A 23,186-nucleotide genomic window follows, 5' to 3' on the forward strand; every position below is an offset into this window, starting at 1 on the left:
CATAATGTTTTGAGAATGTCAAGCATTTTTGCTCATGCCATTATCCATTCTTTACAACGTTTCTCAGTAGAGAGCAGATCCTGAGATACGTTGATTTCCAGCAGCTCTCAGGAAAGCTAGCCACCAGCTGAACTTGGTGGATGGGGATGGGTGGCGGGGAATAAAAGAAAAAAAAAAATTGCTGATACTTTCAAAGCTTGTGGCATTTTATACTCCTATTGCTTCTGAATAAAGTACGTTTCTCATTGATCTCTGAAACTTGAAGGGATGCCAATAAAGTTAGTGTGAGTATTTTTTTCTTTATAAAGAAAAAGCACTTATAATTTAGTTAATACAGACTATACCTGAGGTCTATCAGATACGTATTTTGCACAGTGGCGAATGAGGCGGATCGCTTCCATACTGGTATCTGGAAATGCTGCATTGCAGGCAAATTCAGACAAGCACTTTACCGCATCCTGGAAAGAATCTATGGTTGCTGGGAAGTGTTTTTCAAACACAATTGCTGGGAGAAAAGTGTGAACAGAAGAAAAAAAAAGTGTCATGCTTTAAAATCTATTAATTCTAATATGAACTGATCGTAACAGAAGTCATGAGAGACTGGTTCATTGATTGGTGCTGTCAAATGCTTGAGTAGCAATAAAAACTAAAAGATGAACGGCTCAACCAAAAAAAAAAAAGATCACCTAGAGGGCATTCTATTTTGACAGCAAATAACCGTCTAAAATAAATCAAGGTAGCACGTAGTCTAAAGAAGGGAAACTTAACAGTTCTCAGCAAGAACAGAGAAATAGGCTTACTGCTTAAAAACAGTCTGTGTGATCAGAGCTCAAGAGGGCTACATAAAGCATGGAGTTACATCTACGAAAGGACTTCCCTCAGCAATATGGTCCTGTTGCCTTGATTTTAAACAGTCACTTTTGAGAAAAAAAAAACCACAAAACATTCTTCATCAATGCTGAAAAAGTTTTAGGAACTTGCAGAGGTTGAGACAGTATAAAAAGATCCCTTATGGCACTTAAAGCCTGAGATCTAGATTAGAATGGGAAGAAGAAAAAAAACAACCAAAAACCATAGTGCCACCTAGCTCAGCACTTTCTCCTCACCAGGGACACAGGCAAGCACAATTCAGAAATAAGGAAAAAGATAAGCAAACAACATAATAGTAAAATGACTGCACTTTTTTTTTTCTGTGGGGAAAAAGATAAATAATTCTTCACTTAAATGAAAACGTACACATTCAGTAAAATTATCTAAGACTCAGCTTGCTTTACTGTAGAATGCTACAAACAGATTTTTTTTTTTAAAAAAGGCAGAAAGGAAGACAGGTAGCTACAATCTTATTGAATTATTTTCGTAAGTATTTTCCCAGAGGATTGTCTGAAAAGTGTAAAACACATACACCATCACAATGTCTGAATATCACCAATACTCACTGACAATGTGTCCCGTAGTCTGGAATGCGAGTTCCACTATACTTTCATCCTGATCTGAGGCTGCCAGATGAAATACTGAAAAAATGTTTTTCCAACCAGAACGAATGTTAGCAGCCTGGGAATTTACCATCTGTGCAATACACCGTACAACCATGTCTCGAATAGTAGGAGACCTAAATTAAGACAATAAACAATAATTGTTTGAACTAAATTACATAATCAGTTACAATAGTATAATTCTCCAGCAACTAATTTTACAAAAGCAATTTGTATCATTAATTGCAAAAGGTGGTGCTTATGATCCCAGGCGATTCAGGTAATTGCATGTTATTACCTGTTTCTCTTCATGATATGTTCAAACGGTCGTAGGAAGTCCTTCTGGAATCGGAAATTAGCAAGTTCTCCTTTTTCTAAGAACTTCATTGATAATTGCCTTAAGGAGTCGACTGCAAAAATAGCTACATCTTCATTGGGATTGCAGCCAACCTGATAAAGTAGAACAGAAATGAATAGTAAGCTTGCATCAGAATTCTTATGGATTCAGCCCAAGCTGCCTTTACATTTGGTAATGGAGAACTAAGCAGTACAGGAAAATTAACAATATTAATCAGTAGCCAATTCCATAAACCACATAGTTAATGAAGTTTAAGAATCCATAACCAATGCCAGCTATTTTCTACATTATGTATTCTAGCATTTGAAACTTTCTAAAATGAAGCAAGCTGTCTAGAAAGACTTCAACAATCTGTATTAAAAATTCATGTCAAACATTCACTGTATAAATAGTCCATTTAGACTTGAACAGAAAACACTCTTATCCAAGCTTCATAGAACACGCCCAAAAATTAAAACACATAACTAGAGGCATACAGTTCTAGACCCAGGTAATGATAAATAACTTAACATGTACTCCTGCTTTTACATTTATTATATTGTGTCCCTCTGCCTTTTCGCAGGCCTTTCCAGCTTTACAATTTTTGTTGTGTTTTAAGCTACTGATACAGAAGGACAGAAAAAACCAGTACAATTCAGATGAGCACATGGCTTTCCAACAAATCTCTACATAAAATTGATCGGTATCAATAATGCAAGGAGTATGCCGTATAATCATTAACAGGGATACCTTATTAAAATGATCTCCAATAACTTCCCAGATTCTGGACCACTGTAGCCTTATTCGGCCCATGTTGTAGTAAGAAATTTCTACTATCTTCTGCAGACTAAACATTCGAGGGTGGGTAGCAGACAGCAGTTCATCCATAGATACAGCACAAAGCCAGCGAACAAAATCCACTGTTAAATGACCACAGATTTTAATGCAAGATTTTTTCAAAGTTTAAGACAAAGTTGCTTTGTAGTTTACAGAGGGGGAAAGGCGGGAAACAAAAGTAAAACCTACCAATAGCATTTCCATCCAACCTTGTAGATCCCGTAAATATCCTGTAAAGTGCAGTTTAAGATATTGTTGCAATTTCATACAAAAGCATTTACTAAACATATATTCAAGATTTTTAAAAAAATATATAGACACTTTTATTTATTAAAAAACAATTAGTAATTGTGGAAAAATACTGAGCTTTGAAAATAAAATCAGCAATATTTCAATTATTTCTAATATTTAAAAATAACTCCCATAAGGATGTGTGGAGACTGGGAGGTGAGCGCTGTTTCTAATGCTATCCACTCGCTGTCAGTGACTGATTAATAATGTCAGCAGTTTGTAAACTATTTAGCCCTGGTCCAAATACAGAAGTCAAACTTCTCCGGAGTGCACAATTTCCACTTGGCGTGACACACAGATACTTGAAACACTTCCCATCATGAAGTGTTGCAAAATCTGCAAACCTAAACAGCTATTATATGTTTGACATTGAGCCTCCAGTTCGCTTGATGGGATTTTACTGCAAGGCAACTTTCATTGAACCAACATCAATCTTGCTGCCTACAGTCAATCACAGAAATGCTTGTAAGCCTTCCGAATGATACCCTCTTTGTGACTGTAAATTTTAACAACTGTTAAGAAAATGATGTTTTCTTGTTTCTTAAATGCGGAGACAGCAAGATCCACCAGGCACTCCAGTCCGATCAGTACTTTACAATATAAACAGGGAATGTTTATGATATGTATTATGCCTAATCAAATCCAGTTATGATAAATATGATTCATAGAAAGGAAGACTGGAATAATAATTTTGGTCATTTCAGACAACATCTACATAACCAAGAGGAAATCAGGGAGTTGGTAATTACATTTAGGAGAAAAAGGGTCTGTCAATAATGCTCCCTGTACGAAGGCAAAATGAGATTTGCTATACGTTACTATATATAGCAAATCAAGATTCACCAGACAGTACAGCAGCCTTTGTTCTGCAACTCTCCTGTAATAATTTTAAATCAGTAAAACGACTTCTTGCCAAATCTTTGTTCTGTTCCCTCTTGCAAAAATATTTCTGCTCCATAAAAGAGGAAAACACCCACCAAACCAAAAAGCACTTTAATATGGTAATATTTATGTAGTTTTTTTCCAAATCGGGGTAAACTAACAACGTCCTCTTGTTAGCACAGGATATTCAAATATTTCTTAAAAAGCTTGAAGTGGCAACAGCAAATTTAATACAATACCTGTCTACAGCAACGACAACACTTTGGGAGCTAGTTTCACCAATGGATTCCTGAATACTTGCTATCTGCTTCCAATCCACATTGCCGCCAACTACAGTAAACAAAATTTGAAAAATACGTAAGAGAACACAGAAAGTGCTGGGAAGAAAAAGGAAGAGAAATCGTGCTGCTACCAGTATAACTAAATATATTTTTAATTCACAAAAAGAGAAGTACATTATTAATTTCCCTTGCATGAGCTGGGCATCTCAGCGAACACTTGCATGTTGGTCTAAGTCCTAATGCTCTAGATTCTCTATCCACATATAAACTATGAGTCCCAGAAAACTGTCCACATTTCAAACAACTGTTTGAATAGATACAAGTGGTAAAAAAAAAAATCAAAAGCGCAAGAACCACCTTGTTCCCTCCATCTTTCAATGGACCTTTTGTAACTCTGTTACTGAAAATACGCACCATATGATAGAGAATACTGCACAGATGAGAACTTTGCACAATTTATTAGCAGCAAGCGAGTAAACCCGTTCTGATAGGTTTTCTTTTTCATCATTCTGTCATTGAGAGCTCCCACCAGAACTCCATCATAAAGCTACTTCTCAAGTATAGCAAAATTATCACCTAACAATAGTGAGAAAAATCTGTAAATAAAAATAGCAATATTTATTTTGGAGGCTAGAAACTGTAACCCACAAGGGGGCAAGGCTCATGTCAAGAAAATGCTAACTTCACAGTAAACAAATTTCCAAAATTTCTTGCAATCTCTAATCTCTCCTCTACCCCTCATCAAAAAAAAAAAAAAAAGCAGGAATCTTGCAACCATTCTCAATAATTCCACCTAACCTGTATTTAAGGGGTTTTTTTCTTAGGCAGCCTATCGGAAAGATAGGTGAGAACAGAAGACTGAAAGAAGGCCAGCAACTCTGTTCTCAGAGCTCTGCAGAGACGAGAAGTTCTCGTGTTTCAGATTGCCTCCCAGAAGTCTGCCTCTGAGGCTTGCTGTGCTCCACGCTTGGCTGGAGATGAGTGGCTGTCAAATCTAGATAAACTGACCCATCTGAAGTATTTTTCTAGGGCAATTATGAAGTAACCTTTCTGTATGTACATGCATACAAACATAACCTTATAGTAGTATTTCAGCAACTTATAATACTGTTGGGTTTGATCAAGACTTCTCTTGTAAGCACACAGGCCACCAGTATCAATTAGGCTGAATCTCAGTAACGTGCAAGCTAAGAGCAGCTGTGTGAAGTGAATTTGAAGGGTTATTTCCAAGAAGTCAGGTAACCCTAACCACCTCTGCCAGTTTACATGAGAATGCCTTATTATCATAGGATTTATAATCAATGCTGGAAAACCTAAAAGGACAGCAGATTTCTATTCCAACAGTGATAAGCTCTTTTGCCATGAAACAGAGTCACCTATAGAATTCTGCTTTATGAGAAACTGATTCCGCAGATTCCCATTGTCCAAAGAGGATTTCTGGTTACCTAAGCAATACACTTCGGCTACGACCCGCTCACAGCAGCAAGTTTTGTCTTCCAACTTTGTGAACAGAAGCTAGAGTAGAAGAAAGCTGAACTTCACAGTTACAACTTCAAGTAAGACAACATTCCTACCAAAGCAGCAAAGGAATAGATGATTATTTGTTTACTTTTACAACCCACATGCTTGTGATGCCTTGAATTTTCAAATGAAACAGAATAGGGCCACAGCGGGAAGACGGTGCGAGAGTGATGAAGCCATTCAAATGTAGATGCCTGAAAAGCGCACACCTGAATCCTTGATCAGGCAGTAAATGAGCAAAGGGGTTTTGGGGTTTGGTTTTGTTGTTTGTTTTTTTTTTTTTTTTTTTTTTCAAAAACGACACACTTCTCATTTCAGCAAGAGTGAATGCTGATGCTTATGCTCAGCTGATTTTACAAGCAGGTCTGAAAGATGAAGCTTCTGTGTCACCAGACTGCAACTTCACGTCCTCTAATTACACAACTGCTTTCCTGTAAAATACTTGTCTGTACATATGGACATAAACACTATGGGTTCTTCAGAGGAATTCACATTTATAGGAAGGTTGCCTGAAAGTCGTAGTGGTGGTCTCAAAACAGTTGAGAAAATGACTATGTTCTAACAGCCCTTAAGTGCATGAAAACCAAGTTCCTTTGAGTTAGGCATTTTCCTACAAGACTGAAGATTATTAAAAAAAAGAAAATGTTTAAGTTTCCATATGCACACAGTAACAAGCATTCCAGAAATACAATTCAGACAGAAACATTTTATGCATTTGGGCACAGACTATTTTCCTTAGAAATGTAGTTGACAGAGGGGAAAAAAGTCTTTATGAGCTGGATTTACACCAACGACTAGCAAGTATGATTTAGAGACACCTGACTACAGTTTACATTCTTGAGCTATTAGGACTGAAAAATTTTAAAGGCCAGTCACTTCGGCATAGAGAAACAGCCAGCATTTGGAAACAGTGAAGTTGAATAGGCCATTGGGGAACACTAAACTGGAGGATGCATATTAGAAGGGCAGGAAGAAGCTCAGTATATGAGAAGTTGGCAGACACATAAATTTCCAGGCATAAGGTTTCCCTTCAGCAGCTCTTGGCAAGGTGAGGCGAGTACAGAGAGGCAGGGCAAAGGAGGGCACAATGGAAAGAAAAAGACTGACTGCAGAATAAGAAAAACTGTCTGAGAACACAAAGCCAGACGATTAGAACTAGTTGAGGGCCACAATCAGGGAAACTAGTAAAATAATTCACTACCCCCAGCCCCCCCCAAAAAAGCATGAAAAATTGAGGGAACACAAAGCTTTTGCACGGCTGTGGGGTGAAGTTGTTCAAAAACCAGGAGATACTGAGCATCATAATAAAATTGAAACTTCCTAACAGTCAAGTGGAGTTAGATATACTTCCTTGATGCTTACATAGTTTCCCAATACACTACACCTGTATGTCTTTAACTGTGTTCCTATTAAAAAAAATATCAACCTTTTTAAGATAATTGAAGGTAAGACTGATATACATTTCTAGGAGGACAGGAAACAACACCTCATTCATGGAATAAATTTTGGGTCTCAGGCGAACCTAAAAAAGGCATGTAGTACCAAAGTAACCAAAAGAGGAAACAGAATTGCAGAACTCAAGCTAAACTCATCTCCCACTTGGTTTGCATACTGCATATTTCTCTCAAAATTTCATAACAGAATGCTTAACCTGCACATACTAACTTGCCTGTTTGGTAAAATACTTGGTGGACTAATGTTGAAATATTATTAAATCTGGTGATACCATCAGCAACCCATTCTTAATTCGGCAGCTATATTTTACCAGAAATTAATAATGTATCATTTTTGTACATTTCCCACTCCCCACCCTAGCAAAAACACTTAACAGAGCAAACCAAATATTCCAGAAACAGGAACAGGTCTATTCAAAGCCTAAGACAGTTTTACAAGGACTACTTCATGGTCTCGTCTCCAAACCTCACAGTCAACAATAATGAAAACAAAGGACAAACTTTAGTATCTGTCTGAACAAAGCCAGTTAAATGAAACACTTCGTATCTGCATTACTTACCCAGTCCCAGCCCCACAAATTCATCGGGTGCCTGATCTTTTGTTCCAGTAAAAGAACCTTCCCTGCCACGCACTGTCCCTGAGATGTAGCGAGGTTTTACTCCAGTTCCTATTAACTGTGCCAGTTCAAGTTGACTGATGCATTTCAGAATCTATTCCAGAGAATAAAGAAGTCGTTTATCAACAAAAAGCAGTTTGAAATAGTTAAAAAAAAAAAAATATTTAGGCATATCTTTAGAAGAAAAAGAATTCTAAACACTCAAGGTTAAACAAGTGTTTCTGTTCTTCTGTCTAAAATTAATATTAATTTAAATACTATTGGATTAGTCTCACAATTTTATTTCTCACTTGGACATGTTTTGCTACTTTAACGGGCTGCATAATGTGCAATTCTACATAATGTATGTACAAAAGTATATACTTGGCACTTATCTAAAAAACCCACTGTATTTATGCACAAACGAGTACACTACTGTGTTAGAAATCAGTACATGCGCTTTCTTACAGTTTAAGTACACATGACTCTTGTACCTCATGCCAGGAATTTCCTAAGTAGTTTCCATCTGTATGAGCCACCGTGATGAGAGTTTTAATTGTGTCAATATTCTTCTGCTTCATTTCAGTAATACCAGAACTCACGGTAAGTAATGTAAATCTTGCTAACGCTTGGACATAGGCATCTCTTTCAAGCTACAAATGGGAGAAAAAAGAAATTATCTTGTAAGTACTTTCTCAGTTTCTTGTTCTTAGTACAACCTGTGTGATTTCAGCAACTATATCCATTTACTTTACTTAGAACTGAATTTCCAAAGCATTCTACATAAAGTATCTCATGTTCTTCTGTAGTAAACTGTGGGATAGAATCATGCTCCCTCTATTCAGGAACACGAAGGGTAATATCTGACAACACAGGTTGCTCTTAGGTTTCTGGGTTTGGTCTTTTTGGATTTCTGGGGTGCTTTTTTGGGAAACAGGATGCTGTTTCAGAAGAAATGTGGCTCCTTGGGTAAGCTTTTAATACTCTTGTACTATACCTGGACCTGCTCTGAAAATGTTGCCTTAGCAGACTCTCTCAAATCGTAGGATTTTTTTGGCAACAGAATCTAAATAATATATCTAAAAGGCACGTTTCGCCAATTCCACAAAACTCCTCAGAACGTATTTGATTTAATCTACGCCGTTTCGAGCACCTCAGAAGCTTGCGAGGCAAGACTGTCATGGGTGGGTAAACAGCAAGGGACCTATAATCTAGGCAGATTACATCAATCTCACAAAAAAGAATGTTCCACATGTAGGTACTTGATTTTTATGTATAGGGTATCTATAAACACCAAAGGAAACTCCTCAGATCTCATATGAGCCAATTACAGCAGTAAAAACGTGATTAACAGGTGAGCTCACAAGTGCATTTTACTCTCCTGTTACATAATATCTAAAGGCCATAAAGTGAAATGGTTGTACATCAGAGAAACAAGTGACAACTATGAAATATATTTAACTGTGTGGATGTTTAAGACTATTTTGAAATAATTAAAGAAAAAATCATTGAGCACATAAAAAAAAAAAATAATAAAAAAATTCCAAAACATCCCAGGAAGAACGTCTGCTTCATGGAGAAAACATGAATGCCGCAACAGTGGGCAATCACAGGAGGGAGAGATTCCCACAGAGCCACATAGCATGGCTGCCATGTCCAAACCCAACTACTACTACAGGGTACACTGGAAGGCACAGCAAATGATGTATAAGCACAGAAAAATGGAAATTTCATGGAAAAGTACTAAGCAAAGAAGCTTTACAGTCTACAAACTATTTATCTTCTGTAAAAGGAAAATGTTCTCACTGCCACTTTCCCTCTCTGTTCCATACAGATATTCCCCCTTGGGGACCCTTTTTCTAAGCCATCGAAGTAGGAGAAAAACAACTAAACAATGCGTCCATCAACCAGAAAGTAAAACGAGATGACATAAGCAAATTAAGTACATCCTTTTGATGCATATCTTGTCCCAGATGCCTAAAGACAAAACCCAGAGTGTGTGTGACAGTCTAAGATTAAAAGCATAAATAATTAAAACCAGAATCTTTAGTTGAGGTTTTAAGAGGTGAACATGCATAGCTTAAAATATATTGTGTACTTTGCGATTTTTTTTAAAACTAAAAGCCTCCAGCTCCCTCTGTTATCTGTCAAGGTGTGTAAACTAATGTTAAGTGTTCTTAGACACCAATCTTAACTTCTGTACCTTTATTCAATGAAATAGAAAAGTTGCCAGCACCAGGTAACCACAAGAGGAAAAACCTGCTTCCCACAGAAAAGATCCCTACGTCAGCTCAAGCACAGATTTGCCAGTCTCCTTCAAAACACCACAGCTATTTGGCATCTGAAGTCAGACAACACTGCCACCTAATCAGGACCTTGTGCAATGGAATCATCCTGTAATGTACTGAAATCATCCAAAAAACAGTACTGTTTTTAATGGTATCAACAAAACAGAATTCCCATAGGAAGCCAAGAAGGAATATCATTTATATTGAAAACACAAAACCAAGTTTTTAAGTTTCAGCAAGTGGGAATTGTTTCTGAAACAGCCCCTGTTACATCAAGTTTGTCCCAAGCCAATGGAAGGGTACAACTGATTCTGGTACATTGTTGGAGCACGGGGATCTTAGAGCAAATGTGTCCTTGCCCACCCCACCCAAGGCAGACCACTGCAGGACTGGGAGCTAACCTCTGCAGCTGCTGAAACTGCCGTTTGTACCAGTTCCACTTTTCCAGCTTAGAAACAAAAATAACGGGAATGTGAATTTCATTGAACAGCTGCAGGCTCCAGGGAAGGCTTTGTTAATCAAATTTGATAATGTTCGGTTCAGGGGGGAAGACGTGTAGGGGAAAATGAAATGGAAATATAGAGGAAGGAAACCTTACATGATCTCAAACGTGCTTTTTTAAGCAGCCATATCAGATATCCCAATGCGCCTTTCCACATTAGTGATAAAGTTATCTAATTTGCTAAATACAAGTGCAAGGGGGGAGGGAAGTAAAGCATTCACTATCATAGTTCAACAGTTTTTACTTAAAGTCAGTCTTAGAAGGTTGTTGGTTTTTTTGAGTGTTGGGGTTTTTTTTGTGTGTGTGTGGTTTTTTTTAACATGTTTTCAATGTATATGTGAAATAATGCAAACACATGAATGTTGCTTGCCCCTCTCTTCAGCTATCTTCAATGGACTTATGGCAGACCAGTCCTCCATTTATTAACTAATAAGTCTACAATAACATAATAGTACATTCACTACTGATGATTTCAAAATTAATTCAAAAAAATAAATGCAAAAAAGCACCCAAGTTTAATCAGAATTACCCTCTGGAGCCAGAGAGTCTGGAAATCTTGGCATTGTGCTTAATGCAGGATACATTCATGCATTACATCAGGAATGACATTTCCAGTGACATAACTGTTAAAATGGTAACCAATTATAGATGTCTCAGATTAGTATAATCTCTCTGAGGTTGAGAATAATATTTAAAACACAGTTCACAGACATACTATTTCAACTTATGAAACAGGATAAAAAGACTCATTTTATAAAACATCATAACGAAGCTAAACAACTTTGTAACAAAGCTAGAAAGTACACTGACGTTAAAGTAGTCAACTGGTGGGGAAACAAAAATTAAGTACATAGGCATGGCAGCACTTACAACAAAACATCAGGAAAAATACAGGCCACTTTATTTAAAACACTTCCAGTCAAATATCAGATGAAGTAGTAATTGCAGAAGCAGGCATCCTCTAGGTATTGCAGTGCATAGCTTCAGCCACAAGGACTCTTAGAATCTCATTAACATTTTGCTGGTAAATAAATCAAAGTATTGTCTCAGTCTTAATTTTTTTACCTGAATGTTGAAAATGCAAGCAATCCTGATTGCACATCGTATACCCTCCAAGCAAAGAGAGGCAACTTCTGTGTCATCACAGTCCTGTAGACCCACACTGAATGCAGCTAGAAAAGGTGTCCATGCCAACTGGAATGTATGCAAAATAGAAGTTACATTAGCAACTGCTAGTACTTGAAGGGAATGTTATAGTTTCAACATCTTGCTAAAGTGTAAATTCCATCCCTAACTCACATCATTAACTCTGAAGTTGCCTTTTGCCAAAAAAGAAAACGGAATAGAACAGATATGACACACAGAAGTAACACAGACTGACGCTCCCCTCAGAAGCACTCTCCCTCCCTCTCCCTCAGCAACCAACACAACCAACCATCTTCAGACAGGTGGAAAAAAACAAACCCCAAAGCTATGTCAGTTAGATGTCTATTGGAGTTTTAGTATTCCCGGGATAACCTTTATCTTTGCAGTGAGAAATAAAGATAGAGTCAATAATTATTGCAAGAACCAATGCAGTGTATAATAGATTCCTTTATGATGAAAAGTATGTAGTTAAATAAGTTTGTCCTGGTAACGCCAGAAGGAAAAAAGGAAAAAGGTAGGGTAAAATAGGGCAGGAAACTCGTATTAACTCCGCTAAAATTTCAGTAAGACAACAACAGTAAGAGGCAGGACACAACTCTTTCCTTGATCTCTCTGCTCTTAATTTTGTAGCCCTCAGCCATCCATCTTTTTGTATCTCATTCACTGTTGATGTTTCCCATTCCCCTTGCCTTAGGTGGGACTGACAGTATAATACACTGGACTGAAAGTTGTTGCAGGAGAGTCCACATGGTCCTGTCCTTGTGGCCAAGGCTCCTTCTCCCACAGGCAGAAAAACCAATCAGAAGATGTCATAACTACACATGGATATGGAGAGGAAACCCCAGGGTACTCAGAATGATTTTAGAAATAATTTTACCTGAAGTCACCCCAGATGAAATACAGAGTCAATGGGCGCAACGGATTTCACACTTAATTGCATAATAAAATGATGCACCACAGAGCTTTGGTTTCATTTAAGTCAGCAATTCCAAAAGCACTACCTCAGAAAAGCATTTAACGCTTGCACACACCCAACCATAACTCTGGGACAGTATTAAAGGCATCAGACGAATTCCTAGATCCAAGACTTACCCTACTGCGTGACCTTTAAAGGTCCCTTCCAACTCTGCTATGATTCTACGTTCCCAGAAGTGTATGTTTCTTGCCTCCCTTCTAATTTTTCATTCCCATTGGAACCAAAACTAATCTTAAAAATCTCAAAACTGAAATACTTTAAGGACTATCCAGAGATCTGTTTACTATACTTTATAACTAGATTTATGCTGTTATTTTTAACAGACTGTTCTGTTGTCAGAGGTGGAAATTAAGTCTCTGAAGTAGACAATCAATTTTGGGCTGCTTAGGTGGTTGCATAAGCTGAATTCTTCTTCTGTTTTAATCATTTAGCAAATCTATTTGTAAGTACAGTTATAATGAAAAATTTTATGTTGTTATCAATGGGTGAAAGATATACCCAGAAATTCATAAAGTTTTGCCAAATAAAAAAATCAAAATGTCTAAAAAAATGTGAAATCAAATATTTAACTTCACCAGTTCTCACTTTTTTGAGAAGACAGCTCTCTGTTCAACATATTACATTGTCCTCAATACTTTAACTAGTTTATGAACATTCTCAAGTAAGAAGATTTCTAATTCTTAGCACCTTCACAAAAGACATTTAGGGTGTTAACTTACTGTGACGCTTCATATTTTGGTCCTTTGAAAATCGATTTTGCAAAGGTACTTTTCAGATACTAAAGGCTAGGAATGTTATCAAGTAATAGGGCTGGAATCTTAAGAAAAAATAGCCTATGAATTTTTCAGATCCCTGCACGCAAGTTATTTGATTTCAGCCCGAAAGAAGTCAACAAAGAGAAATTATGTACAGTACACCTCTGCAAAGTGACACCTCAAAACCCTTAATGTAGATTTTAAACAAGAGCTTCATTTAGTGTTATTCTGTACTGAGTACTATCCTACTTTTATTAATTTGGTGATAAAGAACTCAGAGTTTGCCTCACGGACAGCAGTCTTACAGCTAGATCTTCAGTGTGCCCAGGTGGCCAAGAAAGCCAACAGCATCCTGGCCCCTATCAGAAATAGTGTGTCCAGCAGGACTGGGGAAGGGATCATCCTCCTGTACCGACACTGGTGAGGCCCCACCTCGAGTACTGTGTTTTCAACACACTTTGTTTTCAACAAATCCTGTCAGTCAGTATTTTGTATTAAAAAACTATGTGATATTCTAGGTAAACATCTAAACATGTGTCTCACCTTAAACATCGGTCTCACGTGCTCCAGATGTGTTGCACTAGTAAAAGGTGCCTGAACGTGGCTCACTGCCTCCATGAGAGCTTTAGCTGTTTTAGCCATTTGTTCCATTTCCAAATTATATAGAAGTCTTCTCTGCTTTTCACTAGCAACACCTGTAAACACATTTTTTCCTCTTATTTGTGCATCTTTAGCAGTGGTGTCTTCAGGAATATAATAATTTTAAATTTTTCATTAAGTGCCATGCTCAGATACATTTTTTGTATTATCTTTACTTTCTGGAATTACCACACCAGCAAGATATGTCTTTTACAATATAGATAACATTTAACTTAAGGCAAACTTATGTACCAAATGAACCTCATTTTAAACCTTTAAAGAATTTTAAGATTTGCACCACAAACATCCATCTCCATCACCTCAACCGACAGCATAAATATCACATCCACTAAACTAAATTCAAAGTGAACAGAAGTTTCATAGCAATCCATCAGCACAGAAAATAATAATAAAAATAAGTGGACATCCTTTTTCTGAGGGAGAACTACCTTAATCCGCCCTTTTTATTTCAGTAATGGAACCTCCATCTCATCAAGAAAGTGAAACCCAAGTAGAATGTAATAATCAGCTTCTTTAAAACGACCATAAAAACATTATCTTAATTGAACAAATATTGAAAATGAGAGATTCTTTTTTCAGATGCAAATTTCCTGTAAGCAATCTGGTCATAAGGCTAACGTAGGACTTAAAAGTATACAAATTCGACCATGTGGGGAAAAAGTGTTTCTTAAAGTTCTCTGTAGAAAAGCTAGAATCAATAACATCTGAATTTTCACATTGTGCAAAACACAAAAAAAAAATATTTTCGGCATTTGAGAGAGGAAAAGATAAAGGAAAGGGATATGAAATTAGCAGTTAGGACACATTTTGAATTAAGTGGTGCTTGCTTCATTCATCTCTCATTTTAAAAAAGGACACAACTTCATGAAACTGAGGGGTCAACACTTTGAAGAAAGCTAGTATTGCAACTACTTACTTTGTTTACTGGATTTTGTGGGTATTGTTAATTCTTTTGTTTCTTTCATTGAAATCTTCTTGCCAGCTATTTCATTATATATAGCAGACAAATATTCTTCAGGGAGATCTTTACTGTCATTGATACCTCTATTCATTTTAATATACTGTTCTTTTGTCATTTTATTCTTAACCTGAAACCCAGACAGAAGGTATTAGTATGAACAAATGAGGCAAGTTCATAGCAGTTACAATGCTGCTTATAAAACAGCCAAACAGGTGAACAGTTACCATCAGGTCAAACCTGCTGATTCAGAAGACATTACGTCTAAGTGTTTTATCTTGTCAGAGAGACCAAGCTATCTATTTTAAACACAGTCACAATCTTGTAAGAGTTCAATACTCTTTCCAGATTTTGCTTAAATAAATGATGATGGCTAATCACTGCAACTTTGAATATTATGCATTGCAGAAGTGAGCAGTATTTATCAAAATAAAGCTGCATTGTTTTTTCAAACAGACTGAAATCAGGGGCAGATTTGTGTTAAAAATCAATGGGTAAGTAATTACAGAAGTTCTAGCTTTAACTGTAGGTTAGATCACTATTATGAGTGCCATAATATGAAAGCAAATCCACATAATTCCTATTCAACACAGAGTAGGGAAATGACACCTTACAGAAAGGCCTAGCCAAAACAGCTTAAAAACCTCCATACCCATGAAAAACAATACTGTTACTTAAAAGACGCACAAACTTAAACTACCATATTTCTTACACACATCTGGTGTTAAACTGAACATCAAGCTTTTACAAATACATTGTCACAAAGCCTGAAAGTTAAATGCTACGGATTACACAAATATTTTTCTAGTGACATACCTGTGGACTGTGAAGATCGGTTGTCAACATGATAATTGAGTAAGCTAAAACATATGCAGTATCTGCACTAGCAAAAAGAGTTTGCCTGAAGGGGAAAAGGAGAAAAAAAACCAGCAAATTTAACAGATTAGGACTTTTTACTTATTATTCAGCTTTCCAAAGTTCTGAAGTACGGCTTACCCTTGGTTACATTCTAAATATCTAGCAGCAAATTTCTCCATTAGGCGATCAATTTTTTGAGCCTCTCCTGGAAGACGAAATCCCTCTAGAAACATGCGCAGAGCTGAAACAAAATCCTTTCCTGAAAAGTCGTGTTGGTCTACATATGCATACATGACTTCTTTGTTAAATTTATCATTGTCTCCCAGGAACTCCCCAACCTGAGTCTAAAATAAGAATAGGAAAGACAAACTAGTGCATTTACACTGGAAAAAAACAGTACATAAGAACAACAGAGTCATACTGCCCATGTGTCTCACAAAAAGAGAGGCCTGTATGCGGTTAACTAAGACGTATTCCTGCTTCTCCTCTACTCTCTAAAGCAATGGATTTTGGCCATATATTCCGCCATAATGCTCTTACATGCTCATATCTGCCTACTTTCCTCCTTCTCTGTTTTTTCTCACATACCATTTTTTCTATTAGATGAATTCCACATGTGCACAAAACAAAGTTAATATTACCAATGACTGTTCTGTCCTGTAACGATTTTTGTAGTTAGGAACTTACTACAGCCTACTAAACTCTACTTTATTCCCACTAGAGTACAGATCTCAAAAAGATGCAATTGATGCTCAAATATAAATAGCTGTTACTCAGATACATCCAAGTTGACCACTGTCAATGCAACATAGTACAGTGAAAAATACTGTGCATCCAGATGCCTGTATATGTAAACTGAGGTTAAAAGTTTGTTTTGATGGCTGATTATAAGTTCCAATACTGAAATGCACAACCTCAGTCACAGCTGCATGCATGGGCATATGGCAAGACTTTCCTCAGAAAACAACAGGGGTGGCTACTAAGCACAATGGTGCAGATTGCCATTTCAGAAAGCTAAGTTTTTCATGACAATACCAACGTGAGATATTCCCACCCTCCTCAGCCAGATATTGCAGGACCCTTCCAAGTCCAGCAACAGCTGCTAGCTGTAAATAAAATCAAAGAACTAACCTAGATTAAATAACTTTCCTTTGGGAGGCAGCAAAAAATCGTTGCAGCAGGTCATTTTTTAGCTGTCTCTAAAGGACAGTTATTTCTGGCAGTCCCTTATTGGACTAAATTACATACAGTTTAGGAAGTTGCTTCTAGCTACACGAGCAACTAAGTACAAGTTTGGAGTCACCTCAAGTAGGCCAGCCTTTTCCTTTACATTTCGATGAACTGCAGGATGCATACAGTACAGGGTATAGCTCTAATGCATACTCCAAATTCCTTCAGCTTACAAATTTTGAAAAAGAGAGAGAAGTTTCCTTTTCTTCATTGTACGATAATGCTATACACTTTAAAACACTATCACATGATTTGCAATTAATATAAGAACATGAGCATGAGCAAAAATAACAATCAGGAAAACAGTTTTCTTACTGAATCTAATCTTTCCTCTTGATGCAAGAACTGAGCAATATCTTCAGGGGTAGTGCCAAGCATTCCTTGTTCTTGCAGGTACTGGATCCCCCTCTTTGGTTTCTTATTGAATCTGTACAATCAAGATCAGGATGGAATGAGCATTAACCCTTTTACCCGTGCACAAAGCCTTACCAGCTTAAGAAAAAAGATGCAATAATTTTGGATGAGGTATTGAAAAATCTATGTATTCAATATTTTTCCTTTATCAAACTGTGCATTATATAGGAATGTGCTATTCCCTTCATCATTGGATGGTTTTATGTTTTTTTCCTCTGTAAACATCCTCCTTTTCCTCTTTGCTACATAACTGCCAGCATGGCATCTGAGCAGCTCCCAGTAAAGAGAACTAAACACTATCATTTACTCTGGCGCTCGTGAACAAAAAAACCCAACATTCCACAGAAACAGCGAAGTCGTGGCTTGGAAAGCAACAATTGTGCTCTGCTGCTTTTTGTTTTAATCTGTATGAAACAATCAAGAAATCCACGAATTGCCTGTAAGAATGGAAATATACAAGACAAGGAATTAGGTCACTGAAAGAATCTGAAAGCCTGAAGGACTACGTTCTCAGGGTCTGAGAACTATACTACAGAAAACATTTGTTTTTGCATAAAGGGACCTCGCTGAGGAGGTAAGGTGACAAGCCCAAAATCACACAGAAGATTCCTGTCAGACTGCACTGAGAAATTATACCATCCTCCAGTTCTAATTATGACAAGTCAATTAATCTGAAGGAAGCATCAGCTTAAGCATACAGGCCCTTTCATCAAGTAACTTGTACATGAAAACGGGTCGTATTCAACTGATCACATGAGTTCAATGTTCTTTTTATCCAAATACAAAAATCTTATTTTTAAACAAGCAGGTCTGGAGAAAAAAGAACAAACATTCAGAGTACTCATCTTCTAGCTGTGAGGAATTAGGTTAACACAAAACACTGTTGACAGGCTCCAAAGGGGACACCATTCAGCACTCTTTCACCAGAGGAAGTGCTGTTACATCCAGAGTTTTTTTCCTAACACAAGATGAGTATCTATGAGGAGAAGGAAGAAAAACCCAGGAATCTTCATAGCTCCAAAAGAATCCACCCTCCCGTGGGTGATAAAAGGGCACTCACAAGTCAATTCCTTGTTCTATTATTTCCTTTTGTTGCTTTAGGACCTCAAACTGCTCTGGGTTGTCAGTGCCAGACATCTGTGTGCTGTAACTGCCAATTCCTGATGAAGCGGTAGAATCCAAGGAATTTAAGCTTCCATATCTGTTAATTGTCTCAGGGTGTTTGGTTTCATTGCTCTCTTGTTCTGTGGGTTTTTCCTGGCCTATAAATTGGAAAGGGTTACATACATACAAAATACATACAGTGAAAAGAAATTAAAATCACAGGTTATTCTTCAAATCCTCTCTAAAGGCTTCTGAAACTCACTAGGGTATCTTCAATGACCTATTTATTTTTATATAAATATTCTGCTTTTGTTTTGGTTGGGAAAATAACACACACACACAAATCACTACAACATATCAGGGAGGATTCTTTCAGTCCATCACATACCTGAAATTTAAGCCTTAAATTAAAACTATAATTTGTAGGCACTTGGAAAAAAACCAAAACAACGACACCTTAGAAACCCAATTACAGATCTTTCATTTTCAAGTCCACTTTTGACCTGAAGTGAAGCACACTATTCTAAGTTTTTGAAACCGAATGTCTAAGAGTGTTTATGACCAGACACGGCAAGGAGTTGGTGCTCCCAGTTCACAAAGCCAGCTGTGCTAACCACCTCTAAAAAGGTTATTACTTCACTTACCAACTTTAAATGCTTAATTTGAAAATTCTGGCACCACCTTAGTACCTTTCATCTCAGGTCAGATGGAAACAAGATTAAAACAAGTAATTATTTAGTTACTTCACGGCTTACAGCATTGAAAGTCCTATAGCTACATATTAATATAAGCAAAAAAAAAAAAAGCTCTCTATCCAGCTTGCTTCTCCAGTAACATGAAGTTAGATGTAATTAGGGGAGCTTCAAAGTAAGTTTTGTGATCCTTTTAAAATTAGAAATACAGAAAATAACTGGATTAGTAATTTTCAGTGTAGCAGCTTTCTAGGAATTCATACAATTAAGAAACAACAACTTCTACAATTCATTCAAATGTCACCAATCCAAACTTAATATTTCTACCAAAGAAAAAAAAGTTTATTCTCTCTCTTTCTCTTTTTTCAGTGCAAGAGGTTTTACCAATCTGGACACTAACAGTATCAAAATAGTGGAAAAATGCACTAAACTCCTGCAGCACCTCTTTACTAAAGCCAGAAGGAACACATCTCGTGTCTTACCAAGTGTCGTCTGAGAATTGGGATTTACATATTGATCCTTACTCCACTCCACCATGCACTTCAAGATCGACACTAAGCATTCCAATCCTTTTTTTCTCAAACTTAATTCCTAGAAAAGATTTCAAAAGCAATACATTAGTGGAATGGAGAGTTTAGTCTTAACCTATCATGCCAAGAAACATGAAGCTTCATAAAGTTTGGTGGAATTTTTACCTGAACATTGGACATGCCAAGTTCTTGGCTACCCCTTCCTTGAGCAATCTTTGACAGGTCATTAACCAGCCTTTCAAATATATTTGCTGCATTTAAATCACAATCATAGTTCACGTAGATGTCCACTACGCTCTGGGCATCTATAAACAAAGTGACATTGTTAAACTTGGAAGAAAAACTCATCTATTCAATGGAAGGCAAGTACAGTTTTGTTCTTTAGCATAAAAATGTAAAAACTAGAACTAAACAGTCCTTAATACCTGCACATATCCTTGTCAGCGTTTGTATAACCATCCATTTATGATCAAATGAGCTAGTAGAAGTTTCCAAGATATACAGGAAAATTTCTTTGAAGAAAACCTAACAAATATTCCAGGAAGAAAAAAAATAACATCTATTACAAACAGAGTCAGTAACTTTGATGGCCAATATTCTGACATAATTCTGAAAGCAGCACTTTAGAGGTACAGGAGACAATTAAAAAAAAAAAAGGGAGGAAATGCAAACTTTTGCTTGATACATTCAATTAGGAACTCAAATTATTACTTATGTACTTGTGGAGTTTTGTCCAGCTGAAAAATTTGGTTTATATTCCGATCACTCAGAAACAGAAGAAGCGGGAATGATGTGAAGTCCTGAAGGACAATTTAGCCTAACAAGAAGTCTAAGCTGCTGTTAGAGTTCATTTGGGATTTTGAAAGGAAAGGTATTACCTCACCACAAAAGATTTTCTCTATGAGATGATGATATTATGGCACAAACATAACGAACAGCCACTTATGCCAATTTAAAGTATCAGACTTTCATTAGAAGGGAAACATCTTGACACAAAAGAATCACTCTACGGTATTAGATTATTGGAAGAAGGGTACCGGTCAGGCATTGCATAAAAAATGCAGCAGGTCCATTAATAGGAAAGTTACTCTTCCCTAAAAGAGAAATTAGTTTTCCCTGAAATTGCTTTAATACAGATGCTTTTGTTTGGAACAGAGACTATTTTATCCCCTGTCAATTAGTATTATAGGCAGGCTATTTCAGCTGAGCGTGCTTAACAGCTAGGGAAGGCTTTTTCTCATTTCTTCCCTAAGCAGGGGAAGTTGTTAGAACAACTGCTCTAACAGCGTATGAACTCAAAATGTGAACTGCTACATTGCATCACATCACCATCCTACGCAGCATTACATCACCGTCCTGCACTTCTGAGAGCTCACCTCTTCATAGCCAGTTGTGGCTACCAAAATCCACCAACGTATATTTTTTCTAGAACGCTGATGATAGCTTCAAGCCATCAAGCTCCTCTTCCCTGACAGCAGCACACAAATACCCAAATATATAACTACCCTTAGTTCTAATATTAGATATTCCCTTATACCACAGATTTTTTACAGAGATTTTTATGCTATTAGCCAGGTAGAGATAGCATAAGACTAACTTTGCTTGAAGTCACACACTTCGGGAAAAACAGCAACATTTATTTTTAAGCAACTTTGATGGTAAGCTATTTCCTCAAGCAAAATGCACTAACATTTTATGGGCTTCTTTAGAGAAAAAGAGGCACACAGCACAATTCCAGTTACTAGTCTTTATAAGGAAAGCCTCCCTACGAAACATAAGGAGTTCAACACATAACAGATCAAAGACTTTCAAGCGCTTAAATACACTCAAGAGTACTAGACTGATTTTAGCCACAACTTTATGTAATCCAAACAGAGGAAAACATAAAATTTTAATAAAGGTCATGCTATGAGCAATCCTTAGTTACATATTTGTTGTTTTCTGATTTTTTTACTGAAAGAAAGTAATGTTATATACCCTCTGGAATCAGGAATTTTTATTTTCTTTTTCTGGTAGAGAATTTAAAAAAAAGTAGTCACTGATGGAGCAGAGAAAGAAGTTTCAAGTCTAAAAATTAAACCCAAATCTAAGCTAGGAGAGAAATTAGCTGGAAGGTCTACATACTACGAAGACACTTTAGATCGCTATGTTTCCAAGACAGAGCTGGCTTCTTGCTTCTGATGTCAACTTTGGACAAGTACATCTCAGAATGAACAGCTTCTCAAAACCGTACTGATTATTTACATTTCAGATTTTAAAAATGCTATCTATCGCTATGTTACTTACTGCAATTCACATCGCAGAGTTGAGACGCTATTCCTAGCATATCGGAAAAGTAAAACAGAAAAGAGCTAATTATTTAGTTTGGTCAACTGAAAATAAGTTTTAAGATAGTTTATTCACAGTTATGAAAGGGTGGTAATGGTAAGTACAGGTAAATGACACCCCAAGTCCCCTGATATCTAGTACTTGATTTGCGTCAAATATATTCATTGACCCACTTAGAAATACACTTACAACACAATTAAGGTACGACTCAAACTATTTTAACTGTCAGAGGGCAGTGTTAGCTGAACGTTTAAGTCAAAGGACCAAGGTCAGGTCACTTTCAACAGAATCAGAAACTATTATTTTAAAATACGCCAAAAATTTCTTACACAGATGAAGAATGCTGCCTCAATCCCAAAATATATAGATTTTGCATATTATAAATCAGAGCATATGGCTCTCCTTACAGCTCCAAGACACAAACTGAATATGAAGTTATCTACTCGTCTGCCCACATCTTGTAAATAACCTTTAGGATCAGCAGCTGAAAGAAGAGGAATTCTTAGCTCACAACCAGGAAAAAGAATAAGTTTCGAGAAATTGCTGTCCCTCGGTGGATACTTTGGCAGCATCCAGCTTTTGACTTTCATATTTGTGAGAAGGAAATGCAGCCCTGCTATGCGGTGATATCCTAATTTAGCATATTCTAGAAGCTGCTACAATAGTGTAGGAAATCCTATATCCCGTTTTCCTCAGCTATGTCTTCATTTTCTGTTTGGAATTTGGGGAAAGGATGTCACTGATGGAAGCTCATCAAATTTCTGTCAGTGAAGCTGGATTGCTATGCATTTACCACCTACACTCTGACTTGTAAGCTCTGCGAACGCATAGCGAGTCCAATGCTGCCTGGGAAGCAGGCTGTGTGACTGACGAGCAGCTCGGCCCAGTCTGTCTGATGTTCTGAACACCGCACATGCGCTACCGCACACACAGTTTGTCTTGAAAGTCTTCAAAAAGCATCTTATTTTCAAGGCACAGTCAATCAGTCACCAAACCTGTATTTCTAGCCAAGCTATGCTCAAAGAAATACTGGAAATCCTATTGTTTCTTCCCTGAAAAGGCATCAAAATAACC

General features: G+C 37.0%; 1 protein-coding gene across 2 annotated transcripts in view; it reads right to left on the minus strand.

Moving 5' to 3' along the window:
• ARFGEF1 (ADP ribosylation factor guanine nucleotide exchange factor 1) overlaps positions 1-23,186 on the minus strand; it is a 94,352-nt gene that overhangs the window by 15,425 nt on the left and 55,741 nt on the right. For both annotated transcript variants that reach the window (XM_063326998.1, XM_063327000.1), the window contains exons 11-28: positions 20,210-20,309; positions 19,950-20,089; positions 19,737-19,845; positions 18,519-18,720; positions 17,360-17,471; positions 15,953-16,158; positions 15,773-15,857; positions 14,915-15,086; positions 13,882-14,033; positions 11,527-11,655; positions 8,166-8,324; positions 7,636-7,786; positions 4,059-4,149; positions 2,836-2,876; positions 2,560-2,729; positions 1,771-1,922; positions 1,437-1,609; positions 345-505 (exon numbers count right to left, since the gene is read on the minus strand). In XM_063326998.1, coding sequence (XP_063183068.1) covers positions 345-505; positions 1,437-1,609; positions 1,771-1,922; positions 2,560-2,729; positions 2,836-2,876; positions 4,059-4,149; positions 7,636-7,786; positions 8,166-8,324; positions 11,527-11,655; positions 13,882-14,033; positions 14,915-15,086; positions 15,773-15,857; positions 15,953-16,158; positions 17,360-17,471; positions 18,519-18,720; positions 19,737-19,845; positions 19,950-20,089; positions 20,210-20,309 — 2,505 coding nt within the window. The remainder of the gene's footprint in view (positions 1-344; positions 506-1,436; positions 1,610-1,770; positions 1,923-2,559; positions 2,730-2,835; positions 2,877-4,058; positions 4,150-7,635; positions 7,787-8,165; positions 8,325-11,526; positions 11,656-13,881; positions 14,034-14,914; positions 15,087-15,772; positions 15,858-15,952; positions 16,159-17,359; positions 17,472-18,518; positions 18,721-19,736; positions 19,846-19,949; positions 20,090-20,209; positions 20,310-23,186) is intronic.

The sequence above is a fragment of the Chroicocephalus ridibundus genome, chromosome 2 (genome assembly GCF_963924245.1).
Source record: "Chroicocephalus ridibundus chromosome 2, bChrRid1.1, whole genome shotgun sequence".
Lineage (NCBI taxonomy): Eukaryota > Metazoa > Chordata > Aves > Charadriiformes > Laridae > Chroicocephalus > Chroicocephalus ridibundus.